The following is a 16,128-nucleotide window of genomic DNA, read 5'->3' on the forward strand; positions in this document are numbered from 1 at the left end:
AAAATCTTTTGAAATTATTTAATGTAAAACTTGTTATATAAATTTAAATGAAAATCCTATAAAACTGAACATTTATATTTATAAATTTAGAGTAATGCATGGGTAAATAGAGTTTTCAAAATAGAAGAACAAAACCTTATAAGAAATACACAAATTTACAATATTGAATAGTTTAATATTATGCAACCAGTGTAATTTTATATCAGTATATCCTGATATATGAAAGCCCACATTACGAATTTGATCAAACACTTATTGAATTATGGAACTCACTGAAAATTTTACAAAAACCTAATTGCCAGCGTGATTGTGAAGACGCAAACAATTCTTTGAATCAGAGGGTTTATTAAACTACATTCCATACTACCACTGAATGAATGCTAAACAGAAGTCTAAGTTTATATTCAGTGCTTTTGTACTAACTACTAGGCCTTGTAAGACTAGGTGGATGATGGTTCAGTCTGGAACTGGATCAGTATCACCAGGTAAGTTGTCACCGCTCCAGCGATCTGTACAGACAGAACACGCTATTAGTCTACATGCTATAACATGTTTGGTAGCCGTCGGTTTATCTTGTTAAGATGTTAATGTATCTGTAAAAACTAAAACTATATGGAGTATAAATAAATTTATACATGATCGTACCCTGTATATTGCTATCATCGAAATGACTAGAAAATTGATAATTATTAATAAAAAGAAATCACTAACTGCTGTGAGAGTCTCGTTGTTGAGCGGGAAATATCCACGAGCAGAGAATCTTGCGTTGTGGTGAGGCAACTGCAGGAGAAACCCTTCCAGCTGGAAAACACTCAAAAAGGTAATTACATATTTTCATCACGTTTGCACTAAAACGTTAATGAAAAAAGCAAGGTAGAACTTGAATCTTGTTAAGTCTTCCAACAACAATTCAATATATTGTTACAAGACCAAGACCATTACTAAACCATAATACATTGGTCGAGTCAGTGGTTAAATAGCTGTGAGAAATTACCTGTTTTCTCAGGTTTGAGTCCAAGTCCTTATTGATCAACTTGCAGATCGTCTGTCCTGTCTCATCAGCCTAGAACAACATCATATACTTAGAAATTAAAAATTTGTCACATCTCTGAAAGCAATATCATTGTATTGAACAAATCTTGAATAGTTCATAGACTACAAAAGATGTCAACAAGCCTTTTTACCTAATGTGGAAAAAACACTTAAGGATTAAAAAAAACGGTATTTCGAAAACAAGCAATTTTTATAAATATACTTTTTTGATCTCATGGTGATTAAAACATATTCCGTATTATGTTTGAAACAAAACATGTAAAAGTTATAGTAGAATGTTAGAATATAATATTTACCTTGTTGGTAACGACCGTGCTCGAATTTAACAACATAATTACGTAGCAGATGTGAAGCAAGATCCAAGCTCCCTCATTAATCATGACGAACACTTTACTAGTTTTGAGGAGCAGGAAAAAGTAGTAGGAATTGACAGTGATGTGGAGAAATGAGGAGAAGGTAACGACCATCAGCTGATCGCAGTAAAAGTCATTAGCCTGGTGTACGGCGTCACACAGCATCCAGTAGGTATTCATCAGGGTCCTTAGTTTCTTGATTTTAGACTGCATAGTGCCTAAAAATCACAAAATACTCTTACATACAAAACAATTCCTCATAGCAGTTAACTAATGGGAAGAAATAATTGAGCTATTAAACTATAAGTTACAAAACTAAACATGTACTAAACAAATCTAATCAAATAAATTAATGGAATACTTAAAAAATACATTAGCTAATTTTGAAATGTAGGCTAATATTCATTATATATGATGCATCTCTATTCTTGTATTCAAATTTTTGTTGAAATTTGAAATTCATAAAAATATATTCTACGTAACAGATTATGTCAAATTTGTTGTTTAAGATATTCGTATAATTATTTGTATTATTATCGGTTTCCTGATTTGTAGAGTTTTAGTTATGTATAATTTGTTATTCTGTTATATATTATTTGTTATATATAAAACTGCGTCGAATAATCGTTATGCTTACATCTTGTATGAGTGCCGTCAACACTGGCAGGGCTTGTGACTTCCATCTCAATCTTGGCGTTGACCATTTCAAAGGACTCTGCGATACTTTGAGCCACATGTGTGAAGTGGACGAGCAGGACAGCTTTGGAGCAGTACAGCAGTGTGTCATGGTGACGAAGAACGTTGCGAATAAAAATTGTTGTTCGAACGTTGTCCCATCGTAACTCATACGAACCATTCGCTCAGAAGAGGTTACTGACATTAGTGCAGCAGCGCAGACTCCCAAAAAACTTCACTGTGCGCTTGACTTCTGATGTCTTGTGCTGGAGATCTTGGTAGGCTCTTTCCAGAGTCTCAAAGACTTTGAAGAGTCTTGGGTACTTCCAGGCGGAGCTGAAGAATATGACAGCTGCCACCACTTGTAGGGAGACCACATTCAGTGTTATTATAATGGCAATGGATCTGTCTAACGAATACAGTAAAAGATCATCAAATTTTTTAATGAAATACATGGTGGATAGAGATTCTTGGAGTATGACTAAGGTTATGCTCCACAGGTATCCTGTATTGGAAAATGTGAGCTCTTTGATTCCTCTGGCTGAAGAATTACATACCACTGGCAGACCTCCAACTATTCGACAAAATCTAAGCAACTCATCAGGGAAACTTTTCATTTTTTTGAAATACCAGGCAGGATTTTGTAGGAGATTTCGCTAAAACCTTTCTATATTCTACTTTTTTAGAACTTGCGTAAGTAATTGGAGTAAGCGCTTTATTGATTAGTCAATTGCTATTCAATATTATACTAAGTAATAGAAGGCTAGAAGCTTTAAAAGAAAATGCTTATCATGTAATGGAAATAATCATTGCTTGCTCAATGGTTAAGCGTTGACAGTATGAGTTATAAAAGTTTCGCGGTGGCACTACGATTATTAATAAATTGCCTTGAAAAAATTGTCATTTTTAACAACTTTGATCTAATTTAGCACTTTTTTATAATTATATCATTCATTATTCTACAGAGTCCACAAGTAATCCTTAAAAACATACATGCTGGTTACAGAATAAATTCTTTTTCACTAGACTAATTAATTGAATTGATAGTGGGCTCTAATTTTAGGTATAAATTCTTTGCTTAATTCGAGAGAAAGCTGTATATTACTAATTTGAATTATACTCTACTGTTTCGGTAATTTCTTTTTACTTTGGAGGAATATTTATCCTACTTATCTCTACTTCGTCTTCGACCAGCCGTAGCTGGACAATTTTTATCCAATTTAAAACTTTTTAAAGTAAGTACCACAAAATAGTATAGTTATAGAGACATAAAAGTATTACTGGCTATAGCTGGATACCACAGTTGGCGGTAATTTACTAGGCGTTTGCGGAGCTTCTCCTGGGAAAATTTCATTTCTGTCTGTATGTACCGTATCTCGAAACCCAACTTACCGATGGACTTAAAATAAGGTTTATTTTCTATTAGAAACACTAGTGTATGTTTGGTGGTGGTTCACGTTACCTGTTCTTATAGACAACTATGAACGAGAAAATATTGGAATAAATAACTGAGTAAGCAATCTAGGAACAATCGTATGACATTGCAACTCGTATGTCGCGTATTACACATGTATCTCGATCCCACCACATACATCATCTCTAGACTGGTTTAGTATGTATACTTTTGTCATTTAAACACTGCTATGAGACGTAATTTAATATGTACAAAAGTAAATGTACCATGTGGAAAAAATATCTGGAGAAAGTTTTTATTCCTGGATTTTAAATTTAGTTTAACACTTCATTTTTACATAAAGGACCTAAATTACATGATTGCTCATATCTACCCAATACCCCTATTGCCTGCTGAAGGAATGTAGACAATTATTTTGTTTATAATACTTATTACATTAATGTAACCAGCTGTAAAAACACTACACTACTACTACTACTGTACTAGCTGTGGACTTTTATGATTGGCTGTCCCTCCGCAGGACGTCTTGAGAATCATATGACTCATATAATTGAAATGTTACATGTAATCTCAACAAAGCCAGCTACGCCTCGCATACTTCAACCTTGTAACTGATATACTTAAAATTTTCGGTAATTAAAATCTGAAAATTGGGAAAAATTGTGTAAACAGTATTCATCTTCTCATTGCCAATTATATCTCTCCGCCATCCAAGGGTGATCTGGTATCCTCCATGAAACTCTGCCATCTAAGCAATTGGAGGCAGCCAATTTACTACATCACAATAGCGATTTATTAGCAAAGGCATTTTATTTAGAAAGTTTTGTCTCGGGGCAGTCGATGACTCCTTCGGAATGGAAGAGCGTCTCTATAAAGGTATAACATAATAATCTATCGCATCAAGACTTTTTGGCAAAAGTGAATCAATCAGTAAGGCCTAAAGTGTAAAACTCATAAAGTTCAAACTTTGAGAAACTTTTATTTATTTTTCTCTTGTACTACCAAGTATTTTGTGGGTTATAATAAAACACGGAGCCCAAAATGAGGGTATTTCGAGCTTTCCCTCTGTTACGACCCCTGCTTATAATTGATTTCTCGAGGCCAAATAATCCGAAGGGACACAACAAAGAAAAAAAACTGGTGTTATTTAAAATATCGTTGACAGATCAAACACTGTTCGTTTTAGTTAATATGTCAGTTTAGCGCACACATTACTTTGGCAGAAAAAAATGATCTGCTGTAATATCTAACAGAATTTATAGTGTACTGTAACTTTAAATGGAAATATGTGGCTTGGTGAGCAAATAAGTTCTAAATGACAGGTGTCAGCCATATTGTTTTAGAGAAACAAGTATTACAAGAGCTAACTGAAGGAACTGCGTGGAATCTGGCAGTTTATTAATTAGATACATTTTACGGGTTTTATATAAAAATATGGGTTAATATTGAAAATTTTATTTTAAAAATTAATGCCAGTTCATAATAAAGTGTCATAAAATTATATTGCGCTTCTATATAAAAAAACACTGTGTGAAGTTTTCCACTGTCAGAAATCTATATACAACTGGTGATCTTTCCAAACTATGAGACTAAAAGACAACAAAGGACATCTGCACTGGAAGGTGTTCAAACTCAATTTGCTAACATTACATGTCAAAAAAGGATAACTATGTCAGAAGCTATTCTTAAACTTTAAAAAGCTTGTTAAATTATTTTCCTCAAAGCTCAGTTGTTCGAGCTTTACAATTGACAACGTATACGTAAACGGCACTTCAGTCCAATAAAAGACTTGTTATTCTGCTTTGTATATTGTAATAGTCTATTACTTTTTTCACAATTCAAATTACACATTACTTACCAATAAAGTAACATATTTGAAACCTGGCACTTGTTTTAAATTACAAATACATGCTTGTGTTACTTATTGCTTGATTAAACTCCAATAATTCAATATTTAAGATTCAGCAGTAGTACAATGAAGTAGTTCATATAAATGATGATTTACAATTTAATTGTTAAATTGAGGTATAAAAGTTACATTAATACAATCGTAATTTATTAATGGTGTGACAGCTCCTCATTTATGCCCGGGGATAAATCTTTATATAAAGGTACCAGAGACATAAAACTTGACACATACAAGTACGTTTCCTCTTGATCTAAGACAAAATAATACTGATTAGGACGTCAAAGATCAAAGGGCAGAGAAGTTTGTCGATTTGGTAATAGCTGTTGTTACGTTCTGTCAGGTCCTTCCATGACCTTGTAGTAAATAATTATTATTATCAGCAGTAGCCTAGTCTCTACCGTCAAAACCTCGATAACTACGCACATGACTAAAATAGTGTTCGAGGAAGAAAATTTACTCTCGGGTGAAAAGGAAAGACAAGAGAGTTTAAAAGTTCACCGTAAGCTTACGGTTAGAGCAGCAATCACGGGAGTTATATTAAAAGTTAGCGCGTATATTGTAGTGTGGGCGGTTTTGCTTTGAAACTACAGTCACCTGGTGTGGTAAAACAAAAAAACCTGCCCAGTTAAAAATTACACGTTTTAAATGGCATTTTTTTAAATTTTCACTCTCAAGATAATAATTGAGAAAACCTAAACGAGACCAATGACGAATTTTTTAATTTGTCCGGTCAATAACAAATGTTAACTTTTATTCGTAAAACTTTTGAATTTATAATTTACACAGTCAAAAAGTTGTACGTATTTTGTACAAAAAAGTGATCTTAACATTTTTGTTACTATTCAAAAATATCTGGAAATGTTTGTTTGTAAATAACTTGTTTACATATATGTCTAAGAGCATAAATATACACATTAAATTGTAATGTAATAACAGTAATATTGATTAAAAGCTGTCCGTATATCGTAGCGTTTTTTGTTAAATTGAAGTTAACTTTCAAACTCGGCTGTCTGAACTTTTAGATATGAGTAAGTTCTCTACAGTTACGAAAGAAATACATTTCGAAAGACTTTCAGCCCGTAATTCTCTCATGTTCAGTATGAGCTGGAGAAGAGAGATTTTAAAATTTTAATAAACAATATGAGTCATTAAACAGGTAAAAATGTTGGGACTGTGCAGTTGGGAATCCATCAAATCGAAATTTGTATTCAAGAATTTGAAAATACGTTTATAATGAAATGTAACAAAAATTAGCCTTGCTGTCGATGCTGTTGTTATTCATTTCTAGCGAACAATAACTCAATCTTCCAAAAATAGTGAATGTTTCAATTTGTCATAGAATAGCAATCTTACAATTTTACACAAAATTACGGCAGGTGGAGTGATTTGCCGGAGTGAAATTACGGCAGGTGGAAACTGCTCAGAGTGAGTGATAAGTCACAGAATGTCAACAGTTAATTAGTCTCCGAGCTAAGGTGTGCTGCCGAGTCTCTCTACATTCATCATTTAATTCTCTCTCCGACATCGTGTTCATTCACTCAATTCCGTCTATCAATCAATTAGGAGTGACGGAAGTATTCTCTTACTAGATGGAAACTGAATACCAGCGTTGCACTGTTTATAATTCAAAGGTTTATATTATATTCCGGCAAACTTCCGTCATTCCAACCAAGAAGATGAGTCAAACTAGGAATCATATAAAATAATTACAGGAACAAAAATATAGTATAAATATTTTATTGCGGGCTTCAAGAATTTCTGAGATAATGTGTCAAGTAAGCATAACTTTTTCAGTTGTAAGTATCGTCAACACACAAGGAAAAATTATATATTTGCTTTTGTATTTGACTAATGTTACTTTTTAACAAACTACGCAAATAACACCTTTTTATGTGCATAATTTGGTCTATTAAATGATTGTTTTCCTTACGTTATAAGATATATCTGAAAATCGGTTGTTATTGAATTCAAGATTTTTATTACTCTAAACGCTAAAATTTTTATTGTAAATTCAAACAGAGTTTCTTTATATTTTTATAGAGGTTTTATATTAAGTCCTGATAAGATTTATAACATGGTTATAAATATTATGAATATCTTTTTGTTTTTCTTTACCTATTGTGAGTTGTGACTATAAACGGACGCTAAATTGGAACGAAATGGTGACCAAGCTGGCCAATGTCTATCCAAAATCCCTGTGATGTCATTTTTCCAAGATAGGGTACCTTGCGGATGGGAAGAAGGATATAACTGGCTCCTTCAATGGGAAGGCAGAATGTTTCTAGTTTGTTTAAGACCACAAAGAAATGAAAGGAGAGCGTGCACACACGCAATATCACAGATAGAAGATACCTTGTTATAAACTTATAATGTTTGTGACAGAGTTTTAGCGTGGTCCTTGTTATAAATACCACTCTTTCTGTTCCACTATTATAAAGAGTAGATAAAAAGAGTGAATTAAGCGGAAACCTTGTATCTGACCATGTTAGGGCAGTTTGTTTAAATTTACGTAATTAAATTTCTTTCCAAATTTCCTAGGAATACACCTTGATTGAGGGCTGACTTGGAATGAGCATATTGACTATGTTTGTGCCAAAGTCTGCTCAGTACTTTTTGTATTGAGATCTTTAGCCAAATACTGCCCTAGTCACGTACTGATAAAGGCGTATTATGGACTGATTTACCCCGATCTGGCTTACGGAGTAGTCCTTTGGGGAGGTTGCGCAAAGACACAATTTCAAAGAGTGTTCACAATCAAAAAAAAAAAAAAAAAAAAAAAAAAAATCGAATAATCGACACAATAAAATTTTGAGAGTCGTGCAGGGAAGATTTCAAGAAATTGTAGCTGTTGAATCTACCGTTGTAAACAAATTTTATTATGAGTAAATGTGCCATGACCAAAGGCTGAAACATATACATGTATGAGACACGTGGGAGAGCAACATACCGAAATATGAGACAAAGTACTGTGGTTTATGAACACCTGCCCTTGCGGGCGGATGTTCATTTCCTCGCCAGACTTCAATTTAAAATGGTCCAACGCCTAAGGCCTTAATTAAAGACTCGCCTTAAACGCTTCTTGGTGTCAAATGCATTCTATAAAGCACGTGAGTTTTTTTGCATTCGACTGGTTGACCGTTCAATTAGAGTAAATTGTATGTGTGACTGTGTATGGTTGTATGAATGTCAGAAATGATAAAAGTACATGACGTATGCCATACAATGTAAACATTGTTGCTGCAATAAAAAGATTTAATTTGATTTGATAATATTGACATAATATGTGGTTCTTGTTATAAATTTCACAACAGTTACGGATTATGAGGTATATGTTAGATCCTCGGTTTAGTTACTAAGGTTTAGAAAGAAGGGAACATCTGATAAGCACATTTCTAGAACTACCCCATCCTTCCAATTGTGAGCCTCGTGAGACAGTGTTATTGCTGTTACATATCATTAGTATGTGACTAAAAGAACCTTATTTGTGTGTAGAAAGCAAACTAATAGTTTGATATTGAAATCATATTTTCCTAATCTATATATTTTATGTAAATGTGCTCAATTTGGAAAAGTCACTCATTTGTTTTAATCATGTAAATTTATGTAAATATTTAGATATTTTAAAAGAAAGTTTTCTCACGTTTTGTTCATGAATACATATTTATTGAAACACTTTAAAATTTATTATGATGTTTAAGTAATCAATGTTATAAAATATCAATGAAACATAACTTGCAATAAATAACTGAATATAAAACGTAATTCATGATTGGTATTAAAGTGTTGTGTTCAATATCTCTATTGACGATATCCATTGTTATTTAAGAATTAAATCAATATAATGAGATGCTACTATAAATAAAACAAGTGTTTGTTCATTTGAGTGTACAGTTTTGCCAATCGAACCTACTATTTAAATCCTCTCACAACAGCCATTGCTCATAATACATTTTAATATTTCACAAACTTACAATTTAAATCCTAATCTAACGTCTAATTATACCATAGGAATGTATGCTAAAAAGAAGTCCACATTTAAATTAAGTGTTTTTGTACTAAATTATACGCTTCTTTATTCTAGGTGGATGATGCTTCAGTCTGGAACTGGATCAGGATCACCAGGTAAGTTGTCACCGCTCCAGCCATCTGTACAGACAGAACACGCTACAACTTTGGATAGAAGAACGTTGTGTTGGAGAAATAGATTTATATAATATTCAGTATTTGTTACTACAGACATTACTACGAGAGTTTTACTAAAAAGTATTTACTAACCACTGTGAGTGTTTCATTGTGGATTTGGAAACATCCAAAAGCAGAGAATCTTGCGTTGTGGTGACGCCACTGCAGGAGAAAACCCTCAAGCTGAAACAGAAAACACTGATCTTAACTCTATGGGAATAACAATTAAAGGTAGAAACAGATTTTTTCACGTTAAGACGATGTTTAAAAAATGTGTATGAAAATTTCCAAATTAAGTTTCAGTATGGACATGACAATAAGTAATGTAAGTAAAAAAGCGTCAAAAGTGAAATTACCAATTTTCTCAGGCTTGGTTCCAGGCCGTTGTTGATCATCCGGCAGATCATTGGTCCTGTATCGTCAGCCTAGAATAACATACATTGAGAAATGAAGATGTTTTCACATCTTTAAAACCAATTATATTTCACTCCCGTAGGATCGAAAATCCATAGACTACTAATATAAATCCTCATATACGCGTCAGATCTCATCTAGATATACCCGTCTTAAGATTTCTGACCTCTAATAGGGTCATCAAGCATTATCAAAGGGCGATGAAATAATATTTAAGTTTATGAAGTTACTTACGGGCATATAATATTTAGCCCATCCTCTATTGAACTTTTAAACGCCTACTGTAGAGTGGAACCTTATAGGAACACTTACATTTAAAAGAATTTAGATATTAGAGACACTAACTTGTCAGGAACCACAAGTTTATTGTATTTGCTTAATTATTTGAAACTAGTTGGCATCTTGTTGTGGAAAATAACATAATAAAACATTAAATTCGTTAAAAAGACAAGGATAGAAGTATTTATCCCTAGGGATTCCAAATAGACATGGAAATAAGCCGTTTTAGCTCATGCATTTTCAGCTTAATAGTTTTGAATTCAATGTAATTACATTCCGAGTTTTCTCAGGCAACTAAACTGTAAATATTAATATCTAACTTGCCTTGCTGGTGACGTCAGTGCTTGAGTTTAGTAACATAAATATATAGCACATTAGAATCAAGATCCAAGCTCCCTCATTAGTCGCAATGAACACCTTACGAGCTCTGACATGCAGAAAAAAGAAGTAGGATTTGATAGTGATGTGGAGAAATAAGGAGAACATAACGGCCATCAGCTGATCGCAGTAGAAGTCATTAGCCTGGTGTACGGCGTCACACAGCATCCAGTAGGTGTTCACCAGAGTCCTCAGTTTCTTGATTTTAGTAGAGCCTAAACATTACAAATAATCTGTAACAAAAAATAAATTTGCTAGTTCGTCGTGGACTATCCATAAGAAGTGTCAATCTTACAGTTTTGGGTTTAATACCAGCCTTTTGGTTTTGAAAATAGAATTATATTGTAATGAATTTAATGTTCATGGTTTTTGTAGCAGTCAGGTTCATTTAAGTTATGAATATTTCTCATAGTATGCGTATAATACCCATTGTTTTATTATTCATTAATCATTTAAGAATTTTGAAAACAATTAAATGCCTAAAACGGTTTGGAGTACCGATTATGTATATGTATACATTATTATATTATTAATATTAAAAGTCGACACTAATATAACACTAATGTGACAATAGATTTGTAGACGTTTACTCCTTATATTATGTTGTGGTTTAATTGTATTTTTATTTGTAATGTAAATCGTAATATTCAATTACGTTAAGTATTAAGCATTTTGGACTAGGAAACGTCTTACATATGTACGGTTTTTAAATGGATGCATCGAGTTTTAACATCCGTATACATTTATTATAGAGTACATATATAAAAGAACATCAATTTCAAAATAAATCGATTTGAAGTTTTTTTGACTCTGTGAGGCTCAAAATAGAGTTGCCGTACCCATTTGTCTTTAATTATTTAAAAAAGGTATGTAAAATTTTACATCTGATATTCACTACACTTACATGTTGCATGTGTGTCATCAACATTGATACGACTGGTGATTCCCGACTCGATCTTGGCGTTGACTATTCTGAAGGACTTTGCAATAGTTTGGGTTACGTGTGTGAATTGGACTAACAAAGCAGCGTGGGAGCAGTACAACATTAATATGGGGATGGGGGCCGTCACGTATGGAAGTGTTCGTTCGCCTGACACCCATTCGTGAATAACAGTGAAAATATTCTCAGCGGTGGTGGCTAATGTTACTGCAACAGTGCAGATTCCCAAAACCTTCAGTGTGGCCTTGATCTCTGATGTTAATTCGAAATCCTGGTAGACTTTTTCCAGAATGTCAAAGATGCTGACGAGTTTTTGGTACTTCCAGGCAGAGCTGAAGAACATGACAGCAGCCACGACTTGCAGAGAGACTAGGTCTAGTGATATTACAATATCAGTGATCATACAAAATCGATACGGTGATTGATGGTTCAGTCTGAACATGAAGTAGATGTACAGAGTGGTGATGGAGAGCAATATCTGCAGAGTAAGGCTGAGCTCCACAGGAATCCTGTGTAAGAAAACTTTAATGCTTTGATTCCTCCGGTCTCAGAAGTGTATTCCACTGGGTGACATCCGAATATTCGGCAAAACCTAAGTACGTTAACAGGAAAACTTTTCATTTTTGTTAAATATTTTTAGCAGACTTCGCGAAAGCCCTACAACACTCTACTAGGTTCACAGCTTGTGTAAGTGATTAGTTTGAACGTTTACTGGACTAAACTGCTATTCAATATTAGACCAAGTAATAGGTGGCGTGAAGCGTACAAACGAAAATACATAACTCTTAATGGAATAAGTGTAATTCATTGTTTACTTGATGGCCTAACATCAAAATCAATATCTTTAACGGATTTGTGACGTAAAAGAGTTAACCGCTGAGTTCGGGACATTAAAGTTATGAAATAACTCTAATAAATTGATCTTTTTATAAACCACCAGTAACAGGCGTACATATATATTTAGAGAAATATAAGAAATATTATATGTAAATCAAAATGTATTTTAAATCGGATTTTAACGTATGGTATGACAAATAAACTTAGGAAAATCTAGTAATTTCTTCCATTGCCATAACCAATAACTAACTGTAACTCTAATAAACGTGTTCTGTGAATTACAAAATTAGCGGTTTCATTATATACATTTTTATAAACTCAAAATTTCCTTCCATGTATTGTTAGAGCAACTATAAGGAAAACCTAAAAAAATTAAATAATGAGAGTTTAAATTAAAATGAGTGTTAGTTCTATTAAGCTTAAGTTTTACAGACATTTTGCATTGAAATAGTTCATGTTTCTTGGCTTATTGAACAGCAAAAAATAATTATATATGTATTTAAGTGTTATTGTAGCTGACAAATAGATTTTACATCTAAAAACGTAGTATTGATGTATTGTATTACACAACAATAATTAATATTCAGAAACATCCTGTTACGTTTTTTTCACAAATCTTAAGTAAAAGTCCAATAAAAAATATATTTAGTTATTAGTGAAAGTGATGTTGAAATTTCATTATGATTTTAATTAGGCTATGGTATATGAAACATATAAGATCCAAAATTTGTTATATCGAATGATGGTACTATATTTCAGTTTTATATAGCAAATGTTTATTGAGTTTCAGCTAAATATCTTACAATATTATTGAAACTATTTGATATATATAATAAATGTTAGGCTATTGGTATATGAAACATCTGAGATGCAAAATTTGGTATATCGTATGATGGTACTTTATTTCAGTCTTATATAGCAAATGTTTATTGAGTTTCAGCTAAATATCTTACAATATTATTGAAACTATTTGATATATATTATAAGTGTTTGGAGTGACTTACAAATGGCATATATAATTTGTTATAAAATAATATGAATTTTGATAACCGCGCTAGATGGTACATGTAGGCCCTAAAATAAAAATATTCCTAGGTATATTAATTATTGTGTTAAATGTCTTGTTATATGTTATGTTATTATGTTATTGAAAAAAATAATAAAAAAAATGAAAGGCATATCCATTCTTTCTGTGGAAACAGTTTCTTTATATGCATGGAATTGTATTATCCATTCCCACATTATGGTAGTATCCATAATAAATTATGTTTTCTTCGAGAAAAAATATTATTATTTAATAGATAGAAGATGATTTGAAATTTTTTTAATTAGTAATTTTATACATGAAATGTTTTTTTTAAAATTTGGTTACATGAGCAATTTTACGAAATTAAATCCGTTCCATTTAAATTACGAAATAATTTTAACTTGCTTAAATTCAACAAAAGTGTGTTTTGAAAAAAAAATTATTAAGATCAAGCAGTATGTGACTTTGTTGTTAAGCGTTTCACGACCTTTACGTATGAACGTCTGATTATTTTTTTAAAACCTACATTTTTACTACTAGATGGTCCTATAGCGGACATTTCTTTTGAAAAAAAAACATTGCAACTCTTAGAGCAGTAAAAATTTTAAGGAGCCGTTTCTCATAATTTAAGGGGTGTAAAAAACAGACTAAACAGGCAAAAACTTGGTAATTTATCTTGGCCTAAAACCTCGTTCTAGGATGTCAAAAACTGGTTTAATGTTTCCAAGATACTTAAAAGTAATAGATTAACTCTTCTGTAGTTATTAATCAACCGTGTCAATTGAAGGTCTGATGAAACAAACGACCTTGTTTCAAACGGCGCACTATTAATCTTTCCGCTTAATGTCCTTATTATGGAATATCTATTTAATGTCTCTTTATGCACTAGACTCCACATTGATTTAATATTGATTTACATTTTCAAACGATGATTTATGATAAATGATTTAATAATAAATATTGTTGGTTTAAACATTAGCGAAGACTATCATTGAGGGGCATGAAAAATTAATTTCTCTCTGCCCATCTGTGTATCTGTCTGTCTGTCAGTCCGCATAATATCACAAAATTAAACTGACCTATTTTTTGAGATTTTGCAAGATGCTTCATATAAGCAACATAGTTAAATATAAGGGTTCAGCGGTCGAATCATGAAACTTATATTGGCTGAACTAAGAAAAAAAGAAAGAAACTTTATTTCTTACAAATAAAAATGAATGATACGATTTTTATAATATTGTACAGACTGACCAAAAAAACATTACATTTACTTACATATAAACAATACGTATATATGCAACTACAACTACCACGACACTATACATCACTATGAGAAATAAAGAGAAAAAACTCCAAGGCAATGCCTGTTTGGAGTGATAAATATCATAAAGTTAACAGAAAACTAGCAGCTTTACAAACAATACAGTAATATTTTAACAAAACTTAATTATTTTTAATATGAATGAAGTTTATGAGAAACTCTACTAAATTGATAAAAAAATGTTAACTATACATAAAATAATCAACTAAGCCTATATGTGGAAATTAAACCAATAAACATGGAGAACATAACTAGAACATACTACCTAAAGTTCTACGGATTAAACATTTTAATTGAGAAATAACCAATGCCACTTATCTACATTTACATTCGTGTACAAATCCATAATAAGAATCTATGGAAGAATTTATAAACACTAAATTTTTCAAACCAAACTCAAAATTTATGACCTATTTATTACAATAGCTCACCAGGCGGCCAGTCTGGACAAACAACGGTCAGGGATACACATATGTAGTTGTCTGTAAACGTTAAAAAATTTCCAGGTCACACCATTTCTTTTAACGGACACATCTATGATGTTCCATTTGTGTTATTGTGTGTTAAAAATATGGGTAAAGGCATCTTTATAGACTTTATGCATTAGTACGATGTTATTCTATGTAAGAATTTCTTATATTTTATATCAATCATCAAGGTACATTTATTTAATGTATGAAAGTGTGATATGACTTATTGCATCACATATGCTATCCTGTTGTAATGCAGAGTTAAAACTGGTTGATGTGTTTAGGAGTTACAAGTGGGAAACTGTATTAATCTTCAAACGTGAAATGTAAATTAAATCTGGGCTTAGACTCAAATTGACGTAAAATATCAAACCTATCAATTTTATATTCAATTATCATTATCCCTATATAGGTAGATTATAAGAGTCAAAGATAAATATTTTTAACAAAAATGCAAATCCTAAGGATATGTTTCAATATTATATATTAAACAAAAGATGAACGATTAATGACATCTTATTTGCCAAATATTCTATTATATTAGTGTAAATTCCAAAAAATTTTATATATAATTACAGTTGGAAATTAATTTGTATACAAATTACAATTCAAATTTAATAAAAATTTGGCAAAATATCCACAATTTAAAATTTTTACTATTTCATTTATTATTACTTCGATGGTTGTGAACTTAAACAGAGTCAATCAGCTGCAAGGGTTGAGACTTTGATTGCATTGCATAACACTCCGGAGTTATGAAAATTTAGTGCTAAATGCCTTTAAACTTGAAAAGGACAATATTTAGAGCTGCCACTCATGTGATAGAGTCACATCATACTTCATAATGATATATAGGAGGCAGTGGATACAACGTAA

At 32.0% G+C, this 16,128-nt stretch overlaps 2 protein-coding genes across 2 annotated transcripts; both read right to left on the reverse strand.

The window, feature by feature from the left end:
- Positions 1-440: 440 nt before the first annotated feature.
- LOC124368084 (putative gustatory receptor 28b) lies at positions 441-2,110 on the reverse strand. The gene is made up of 5 exons (XM_046825359.1): positions 2,044-2,110; positions 1,350-1,624; positions 995-1,063; positions 712-801; positions 441-509 (listed from the first exon to the last, which is right to left on the reverse strand). The coding sequence occupies exons 1-5, from the start codon at positions 2,108-2,110 to the stop codon at positions 441-443; spliced, it is 570 nt and encodes a 189-aa protein (XP_046681315.1).
- A 7,371-nt stretch (positions 2,111-9,481) lies between these two features.
- On the reverse strand, positions 9,482-15,254 carry LOC124368086 (gustatory receptor for sugar taste 43a-like). The gene is made up of 6 exons (XM_046825360.1): positions 15,214-15,254; positions 11,562-12,106; positions 10,604-10,872; positions 9,943-10,011; positions 9,680-9,769; positions 9,482-9,550 (listed from the first exon to the last, which is right to left on the reverse strand). Exons 1-6 carry the CDS (start codon positions 15,252-15,254, stop codon positions 9,482-9,484), a joined length of 1,083 nt encoding a protein of 360 aa, XP_046681316.1.
- Positions 15,255-16,128: the final 874 nt, after the last annotated feature.

The sequence above is a fragment of the Homalodisca vitripennis genome, chromosome 8 (genome assembly GCF_021130785.1).
Source record: "Homalodisca vitripennis isolate AUS2020 chromosome 8, UT_GWSS_2.1, whole genome shotgun sequence".
NCBI classification, from domain to species: Eukaryota; Metazoa; Arthropoda; class Insecta; order Hemiptera; family Cicadellidae; genus Homalodisca; species Homalodisca vitripennis.

Coding starts and splice junctions, on each gene's coding strand:
- LOC124368084 (XM_046825359.1), bottom strand. CDS start 2,110: ATGGTCAACGCCAAGATTGAGATGGAAGTCACAAGCCCTGCCAGTGTT. Junction 802..994: donor ACTCAAACCTGAGAAAACAG/GTAATTTCTCAC, acceptor AGTGTTTTCCAG/CTGGAAGGGTTTCTCCTGCA. Junction 510..711: donor ACAACGAGACTCTCACAGCA/GTTAGTGATTTC, acceptor CTGTCTGTACAG/ATCGCTGGAGCGGTGACAAC.
- LOC124368086 (XM_046825360.1), bottom strand. CDS start 15,254: ATGTGTATCCCTGACCGTTGTTTGTCCAGACTGGCCGCCTG. Junction 12,107..15,213: donor TTGTCCAGACTGGCCGCCTG/GTGAGCTATTGT, acceptor TTTCTTACACAG/GATTCCTGTGGAGCTCAGCC. Junction 10,012..10,603: donor GCACTGACGTCACCAGCAAG/GCAAGTTAGATA, acceptor ATGTTATTCTAG/GCTGACGATACAGGACCAAT.